The 8,425-nt window shown below is 33.0% G+C and overlaps 2 protein-coding genes across 3 annotated transcripts; one reads left to right on the top strand and one right to left on the bottom strand.

The window, feature by feature from the left end:
* The first annotated feature begins 2,127 nt into the window (after nucleotides 1-2,127).
* Nucleotides 2,128-3,622, top strand: LOC149481036 (uncharacterized). Of its 2 annotated transcripts, XM_089706015.1 has the most exons (3): nucleotides 2,128-2,701; nucleotides 2,808-2,985; nucleotides 3,090-3,622. In XM_089706015.1, the coding sequence occupies exons 1-2, from the start codon at nucleotides 2,457-2,459 to the stop codon at nucleotides 2,983-2,985; spliced, it is 423 nt and encodes a 140-aa protein (XP_089562141.1). In that variant the 5' UTR covers nucleotides 2,128-2,456; the 3' UTR covers nucleotides 3,090-3,622. The 2 variants fall into 2 exon arrangements, with proteins under 2 accessions (XP_089562141.1, XP_089562139.1); XM_089706013.1 differs by lacking the exon at nucleotides 3,090-3,622 and having other exon boundaries at nucleotides 2,808-3,065.
* A 982-nt stretch (nucleotides 3,623-4,604) lies between these two features.
* Nucleotides 4,605-7,764, bottom strand: LOC149481035 (uncharacterized). Its single transcript, XM_089706011.1, has 4 exons — nucleotides 7,537-7,764; nucleotides 7,110-7,241; nucleotides 6,817-6,946; nucleotides 4,605-4,774 (listed from the first exon to the last, which is right to left on the bottom strand). Exons 1-4 carry the CDS (start codon nucleotides 7,664-7,666, stop codon nucleotides 4,672-4,674), a joined length of 495 nt encoding a protein of 164 aa, XP_089562137.1. The 5' UTR covers nucleotides 7,667-7,764; the 3' UTR covers nucleotides 4,605-4,671.
* Nucleotides 7,765-8,425: the final 661 nt, after the last annotated feature.

The raw sequence follows: 8,425 nt of genomic DNA, 5'->3' as shown, positions 1-8,425 counted from the left end.
CTTAGAATAATTTACTTGAACACTATAAATGTAAAACTATGTAAAACTATATTATATTTAATTAAGGAAATAAAAAGGCTTTTTTATTTTTTATATTTTATTTATTAAAACTATATTTTATACAATATAAACCTTCTGTTATTTTAACGTAATGGTAAGAATGGTTTTATATAAATAAATAAATAAACCTTATTTTCTTCCAACATTACAAAATTATCGAAACAAAATCGTTACTTATAAATCAATATTAATCTCTTCAAGCACAAAACACATAATTTTACTAAATTATGCATGAAGAAAATGCATTTAACCACTCTATATACATATGGTCTTCGGAAGCTCCGGGAATATGACAGTTACCGAATACCGAGCAGTGACGAAGATTTCTATGCGCATTATTACTTTTGGAGTACGGTAATAAAAAAAATGAATGGATCTTCTCAAAAGTGTCGTTGTCGCACGACGCGGACGCGCGACGGAGCAAAACAAGCGATTTTTCCAGTCGGTCATAAGTCATAACTCATAGCCATACGTTACTTCATATTACACAAAAAAAAATTTTATAATACATAATTATTAGCACTTTATTATAATTTGCGCCGCTTCGCTTTCATTTCGCATCAAATTACAGAATTATTTTCCTCGCTCATTTTTTACCACCAGTGCGGAATGCGGATGTGTCAGTGTCGCTGTTATCTCCACCAAATCGGATTTTTGAAGGATTTGGTATAGTGGTACCAGTATTTCAATGAATGAGTTCACACATGTATTCGGGACAAAAAAATTGGTTGTCTGTATAGTCGGTTTACTGACGATAGTTGAACGTGACAACGTCCGATTGTGCTTCTTTGTCGCTCGTTCCGCGATCGTGCTTGCACTTCAAATGGAACGCCTCCAAGCGAGGTAACGCCGCATGAGTCATGTTTTTTCGTGCGTGCAGCCGGCTCAATCTAATTATAAGACGTTGTCAGTTGTCACGTCAAAAAAAACGGCAAAAAATCAGATTAATTAAGATCAGTTAAGATCAGATTTTACGACTCATTCTGATTTTCAATACGCATTAGGCTAGCATGAGACCTACATACCATTCCCTCTCGCCTAAGAGAAGGGGCCAGTTTATTAAAAACTAGCTTTCCGCCTGCGGCTTCGCCCGCGTTTTCAAAAAAAACCCGCATAGTTCCCGTTCCCGTGCGATTTCCGGGATAAAACCTAGCCTATGTCACTCAGAAATGATGTAGCTTTCCAACAGTGAAAGAATTTTTCAAATCTGCCAAGTAGTTTCGGAAACTATTCAATTCATACAAACAAACAAACAAACAAAAAATCAAACCTTTCCTCTTTATAATATTTGTATAGATAAACTGAGTACAACGTGACGATTTTTACTGATAGGGCCCCATAAAAAGAATTTCCTACGGGCCCCAGATGGTATAGTTACGCCACTGCGACTGGGCCGCCGGTACCAGCGTCCTGACCATCATTTTTTTTTGTCATTGGGTACTAAGACTCCTGTAGAATCGCCATACCCTTACAAATGACCAAAAATTTTTAATTATTTAGTTAGTTAGTAATTATTAATTGTTGGAAATAATTTTAAAGCTTTCGTTTCATTGTAGTTTTTTCGAAATAATCAAAGTTAATTCAAATTGTGTTAAAAAAATAAATATAAGCATGGATGAAGGTACAAACATTGAAAAAAATGTTAATGAAATAATCAAAATCCAAATTACTTAAAATAACCGTAAATATTTTTCAACCAATTATGTATTATGTATACCACTTTATTTACACATTAATGAGGTTATTGCTAACTCTATGAATATTTTTTTTTCAACACTGAACTTAGCGCAACCTGCTGGTGCGTTTCATGTTCCAATTAAGCATCAGCATAATTCGGCATTGTGCGGCACTGAGTCGCATTATGTTCTGTAATTGGAAAACAGCCATCAATTCACGCGCATTACTTTTTCTAGTGCTCGATTGTGCGCAGCATTGCTGTAGTTGGAACATTCAACGTTAAGCATTATGCCGCATAATGCGCTCTAGTGCTGTAATTGGAAAACGGGGATTGAAACATATTGATAGACTTACAGACAGATTACAGACGACAGTTGAATGTTGACATAAGTCAATTGTGACATAAGTCAAGGCCAGTCGTCTGTCAAGTTGATTATTTTTAATAAATTATAAATTGGTCTTCAAATTTCCCAAAAAGTAATAAAGAATTAGTTAGAGATATTAGTATTACTTTATAATATTTATTAATCTTTCGCACGGCTAACTATATTTTTCAAAAAAAAAAAAAATAATAATTTATCGTGTTGCATTGTGACATTATTGAAAAAATTAAATGTTTTTCATTATACGTACCTAGTGAGACTGCTCTAGCTACCATTTCAAAAAGTTGCCTATGTATGGTTTCTCTTTAAATTGAATAAATTAATATATCATATAAAATGTTTTTTAAAGTCTTAAAATCGTTGAAAAATTACCGATATGTCCAAACGATGAGATCATATGCTAACCAGCAAATACCGAGTCCTGCTTCAAGTGACGCAGTTATGCTCAGTGAAACCTGTGTGAAAAGGCTGAAGGAGCTGTGCCATGATAATTTCTTTTTGAGACTTTGTGTAGAGAGTGGAGGATGTTCTGGATTTCAGTATAAATTCAGTTTAGATAACAATCTTTCAAATGACGACAAGTATGTATTTATGTAGTATTTTTATCATTTGGAAATAATGCTTCATAAAATTTTATTTAAATTTAAACTTGTAACAAAAATTATAATATTTAATTACTTTTTTCAGAATTATTGAAAGAGATGGGGTGAAGGTTGTTATTGATGAAACTTCATTAGATTATATAAAAGGATCTACCATAGACTACCACACAGAGCTAATACGATCTGCGTTCCGGGTTGTACAAAATCCAAATGCCGACGTAGGTTGTTCCTGTGGAGCTAGTTTTTCAATTAAAATTGATTAGGTAATTATTTATGAGTAAGGCAATAAACTTGTACAAATGTAGTGTTTAGGTTATACATATTAAGTAAATTATAGAAAATGTTCAGGACTTTTATTTTCTACTAGGTTTCCGCCCGCGGCTTCGCCCGCGCAGTCAAAGAAAAACCAGCATAGTTCCCGTTCCCGTGGGGTTTCCGGGATTGCGTCATTTTCCCGGGATAAAAAGTAGCTGTTCTTTCTCGGGTATCAAAATATATCCATACCAAATTTCATGAAAATTGGTTCAGTAGTTTAGGCGTGATTGAGTAACAGACAGACAGACAGAGTTACTTTCGCATTTATAATATTATTATGGATTATGGATATTATGGATTTCAACCATAATTCAATCCTTCATATTTCTGATTAAATGACTGATATAATGTTATCCAATTTTAAATATCCCTTTTTATAAATATAGAATCAACCATAAATAGCTGACCAATAATGGCTGAATAGGATTTTAATGATAGTTGTTTTGTAAGATTTGTTTCCGGTCGGATTAGGATAAATATTGAAAAATTGACTAGCCAGGCAGTGCTGGAGGCAAGAAGCTAGTAGAAGTCAAGTAAAGGACAATTTTTTCATAAGTGAAATTTATGGTTTCATACCCAAAGAGGAAAATGAGTGTGTGTAAGTCAGTCTCCTGGAGAAGTTCTCCATAGATACTGCTTTCCGAATCGTTGGTAAATGTTAAAAATAAGTACCTAATGTCGATTCGAAAGTGCTTCTAAAAGAAGTCTAATCTATACCTACATATTATAATAAATCTGTAGAAGGGTCAATTCTGTACATTGAAAATATATAAATAAATCATCCACTCGAAGACGCGATATCCCCGCGGACGGAGTCGCGGGCGGAAGCTAGTTGAATAAATAAATGTTTGAGTTTGAGTGAGTTTTCAAAACATAACGATCTCACGACATGAACCTGTTAAAATGATGACAGTCGTCTATCGTCGTCGCATAAGAGAAGACATGACCTCCTTTAAAATGTTTATTTAACAAACTATTAGTTAATATAAATTATTAAAAACAGTGTGGGACCTAACACGCTTCCTTATGGAATTCCAAATGATGATTCTAAGACTAAGAAAGAAAAAAAAAGAGTTTATTTTCTCACATCTGTTAGTTAGGTACATAAACACCATCCGGTTCTTTTTTAGCAAGAGCGCGTATGTATATATGAACACATGTATTGAATGCACAATACCACTGCACCGGATCTGTAATTTTGCAGTACGGCTGGATCGGTTTGTAGTCGCAAAATCGGAACTCAACTTCAGCAAGATCCGTTTTTTTTGCCGTGTCTTGAAACCGAATGCATGTGTGACACAAAACTGTTACCACTAAACCAAATCCTGCAAAAATTAACAAACCGATCCGGTAGAGAAAACCTCGACACCGTGTAACCGAACCGTAAATTTTCAGCGAAAATAATGAGATTCAGAAAGTAAAAAGGAAAGTTTGAAGCACACTGAATTATGAAAATTAAGCAGTAGGTATCGCAAATATATTATTATTTTTTTGTAATTTTTAGTTCAGCACCATCTTTTTTATTATAATATTTTAGGGTAGGGTAGGTAGTCGAAATCAAACTCCATTGAACGCTCTTTAAGGTATAAAGCTTTTATTGTACAATTATTACATTGAAAATACAAAATGTTATATTAATGAGATTGAGAAACATTAATAGTAGGCCATACATTATCCAGCTTTGAAGGTGGCAATGTAATCTTAGCTTCGTTCTTGTTAGTGGAATTAGCAGCAGATCTGAAAAAAGAAAACAAAGAGACTTAATGTTTCGGTCGCGTTTTCAAAGCAAAACCCCTATATTTCCCGTTCTTGTGGGATTTCCGGGATAAAAGTAGTTGGTAGCCTATGTTTTATTCTTATTCTTCAGCTACCTACATACCAAATTTCATTGTAGTGGGTATACCAAATTTCATAGTAGTATTTGCGTGAAAGAGTAACAAACATCCATCCATCCATCCTCAAAAACTTTCGTATTTATAATATTAGTAGGATTATTAAGCAGGATAATTACTAAAGTAACTAGGTAGTAGGTACTATTTTTTGGAATGTAAAGTTTATTAAGCTTGAAAGCAGCTCTATAACCTACCATTTACCAATAGCAAAATACGAGATAACAATTTTGCACGCCTCATAAGCGAAGCGTTGAGGTGGGTACTACTGTCACTTCGCGCAAAACATCTGATTTTTCAAACTTAAAATGTCTTTATGTATCATACATTGCACTTGTAAGATAATACATACACACACATTAAGAAAAAACACTATTTTTAACGTTCATGATATTTTTGATGTCATTTTTGTTATTTAAACTAGTTAAAAAACAGTTTAAAAAAGTTCTGTCTTGGACGTCCGTGTGTCTGTATGTGCGGATCCTTTTTCTTGTTAACACGATAGCGACCGAAATACTTTACTAATCGAGTCTTTTTTTTCTCTTACGCTTGAGTATGCTCAGGAATAGAACCCTTTCATTTTTCAGGGTCTGATTCGATGTGGTTTAATTGTTATTAAATAAACAAAAATAATAATTATTAAATATTTATTAAAAAAAATTATGAGGCGTGCACTTTTGGATTTTCCAAATTATATTATTTTCTATTCGATTGAAAAAATTGTTAGCACTTGGCACTACCAGACATTTTTGTGCAGTTTACAAATACCGGAGTAAACGGTTGTTTTAAAAGTAAGACATACCTAGGTTCGCATTTGTCATGATACAAACTATGCGCATAAGTACTATAATTACATCTGACTGAAACATGATACTTGGTATCGATGTACATGAACAACCTTATAACATAAAAAGGTTATTGCTAGTAAGTTTTTTTTTCTATACTTACTTAAGTATTTATAAAATATAAGCGTTTATAAAATTTATTCCAGATAATAAGTTGATCTGTTACAGCTACTAGAACGCACCTATTTTAATAAAAATTTTAAAATAGGTGCGTTCTAGTAGTACCTAGTGTCTAAAAAGGTAGTTCCTGTCTAAAAATGTAAGTACCGTTGAATATTAATTGGTGGGAATTTAATCTTATGTCCTCAATCAAGTACATAATGCCATTTTTAGCTGGCCGATGACACGCATTATAGGTGCATTATAGCTAGGTACTTAAGTACTCTACAAAAATCTATACAAAGAGAAAAGAGTAAAAATGTTTGATTTTCGACATTGGTTTAGGTATGTATTAGTACGTACTACATATCGGATAAATATTAACAAAAGGTTGGATGAATCGCTTTGATGTTATGCAACTTTCAATAATTTTAGTGCCAGTCAAGGTAATGTCATAGTCTGCTACTTATTAATTCTGGTTATGAATATAAGTTTGAGTGGTTTTAAATTTTAATACATATATTGGAAATGCCAAACTTCATTTTATCAGTTGGTAGAGCCAACTGATAAAATGAAGTTTGGCGTGATTGCGTCCCTTCAGATTCAAATTCAGGTCTAAATAATGGATCTTCAAGAATAAAAAAAAAAAATAATGTGTGTGTGTAGTTGTGTACCTGTGTGCTTCTAACGTGTGTACACTACTAGTGTAAGTAAGTACTACTAGTGTAGTAAGTACGTAAGAAGCACTTCCACAAACTTCTTTATGACAAAAAATAATTTACTATATGCAACTTTACAGAAATACGTCGAATGACGCGTGGTAGGGATAAGAAAAAGATGGCGCGTAACGGAAAAATGTCACGCGTAACGAAAAAATATTACACTAAATTTTTTTCCAACCCCGATAAAGAAGTTTCACTTCAAAAACTATCACAAAATAACTTACTGCTGTAATTCCGGATTGAAAGTAAAGGCATCATTGACTTTCTTAACATTGTGCGGTGAATAGCGGTTATAAAACCCCCAAATGCTATTCATCAACTTGCTGTTGTATTTGAGTGGCGTCAGCTCCATTACTGAAACATTGAATAAACACAATATTTATAAAATGCGATTCTTAAATTATATTTACGAGTAGTAGTTATGTGGATATTGAGGAATTTAATACATATAAGATTATATTGTTTAAAGGTAATTTAATTTATGATGTTCGTCTAAAGTTCATAAGATTTATCTTACATTTAGTATTGAAAAACTTTATAGGTTCCACTCCTTTTTTAATGTTGGAAACTTTCATGTCTCGCTGCGTTTCTCGAATACGAGCGGCTGAGAAAGCGGATGGTGGTATGGCTGCCATTTTCTCTTCACAAGCTGAAATTGTACATGATAATATAAATTATTGTTTGTTAATTCTGGAGTACCTAGCTCATTACGACCTAAATAAGGTTAATAACCTTAGATAAATACACTTTAATATGGATTAGGTACTTATCACACCACTCAAGAATTGTAGTAAAAATGAACAAATATAACACATCAATGCGTATTTGCTTTGAACGAATAAAAGGATAATTTTTTTCTTTATTTATTATAAACTATATATAACAGTAGCTGACTAGGTAGGTGTAGCAAGTTCTAATTTTCCTTAACTTGAATCATATCATACCTTTACACACGGTAAGGATGAAATCTTTTAGCGATCGAGTATTGAAAGCTTGTAGTTTATGGCTCCGAATACTTGGGCCGTTAGAGAAAATGGAACTGATATCCAAATTCAATGCACTAGGCAGCACCATGAAATCGCAAAAAATCAAAGTACTAAAAAAGAATTAACAGAGAAAGTGACCACAAAGACGACTAAAGGAGATGGCGACCAAGATGTCACTGAACAAAATGGCTGCAATGGAACACCCACTGACCCTTGTGGTTCTTATCAGTTTCTAGCAGCTTGATGGGTCACTTCAAGATAAAGACCACTAAAACAACTTGTGTATAGACGTAATAAAAGAAACATTAAACATGCTACGAATAAAGATCTGTTGATATATATAATATCATAACTAATATTAAAATCATTTCAGCGCGCGCATAAAATTATTTATTGTTTTATTCTCAACAGTAGTTCAGATAGTAGTAGTATTCAATTTACATGTTCCTGTTGCGCGAAACTGATCCCGAACAGCTTAACTGACTAGTTTAAAAAAATGTATTTCTTTATACAAATGCGGTTCCTAATTCCTATGTTGATTTATCTATGACCAGCTCGTGAGAGGAGTTGTTTGATTTTTTTAATGTGTTGTTTAGGGGAATTAGGGGTGATATCATAATTATTATTAATGCTGTGTTCCTTTATACAACATTATCATGACCCGTAGGTCCCTGATCTAAATTGGTCACAATTTAATGATAAATTCGCTGACCGAAAAATAAACTAAGTGATAATGAGAAGAACATGATTGCCAAATAATAAGAGAGAAAAAATTATTTAGTATCTGCTTTGGCTATTTCTTAAATCTTGTGACATACTCGTGATTTTTATTTAGAAAGAAATCCTT

The sequence above is a fragment of the Colias philodice genome, chromosome 17 (assembly GCF_061535455.1).
Source record: "Colias philodice isolate Cphi_HAF_F1 chromosome 17, ilColPhil1 Martin Lab GWU primary, whole genome shotgun sequence".
Classification (NCBI taxonomy): Eukaryota; Metazoa; Arthropoda; class Insecta; order Lepidoptera; family Pieridae; genus Colias; species Colias philodice.
Note: the sequence above shows the minus strand (reverse complement) of the source record. Positions and strands in the feature narration are given on the sequence as shown.

What these genes read in the sequence shown, in the direction of transcription:
- LOC149481036 (XM_089706015.1), top strand. Translation starts at nt 2,457, where the DNA reads ATGTTTTTTAAAGTCTTAAAATCGTTGAAAAATTACCGATATGTCCAA. An exon ending in AATCTTTCAAATGACGACAA is followed by an intron (nt 2,702 to 2,807) that starts GTATGTATTTAT and finishes TACTTTTTTCAG; the next exon opens with AATTATTGAAAGAGATGGGG.
- LOC149481035 (XM_089706011.1), bottom strand. Translation starts at nt 7,666, where the DNA reads ATGGTGCTGCCTAGTGCATTGAATTTGGATATCAGTTCCATTTTCTCT. An exon ending in AAAGTTTTTCAATACTAAAT is followed by an intron (nt 6,947 to 7,109) that starts GTAAGATAAATC and finishes TCAATGTTTCAG; the next exon opens with TAATGGAGCTGACGCCACTC. An exon ending in TTCAATCCGGAATTACAGCA is followed by an intron (nt 4,775 to 6,816) that starts GTAAGTTATTTT and finishes TTCTTTTTTCAG; the next exon opens with ATCTGCTGCTAATTCCACTA.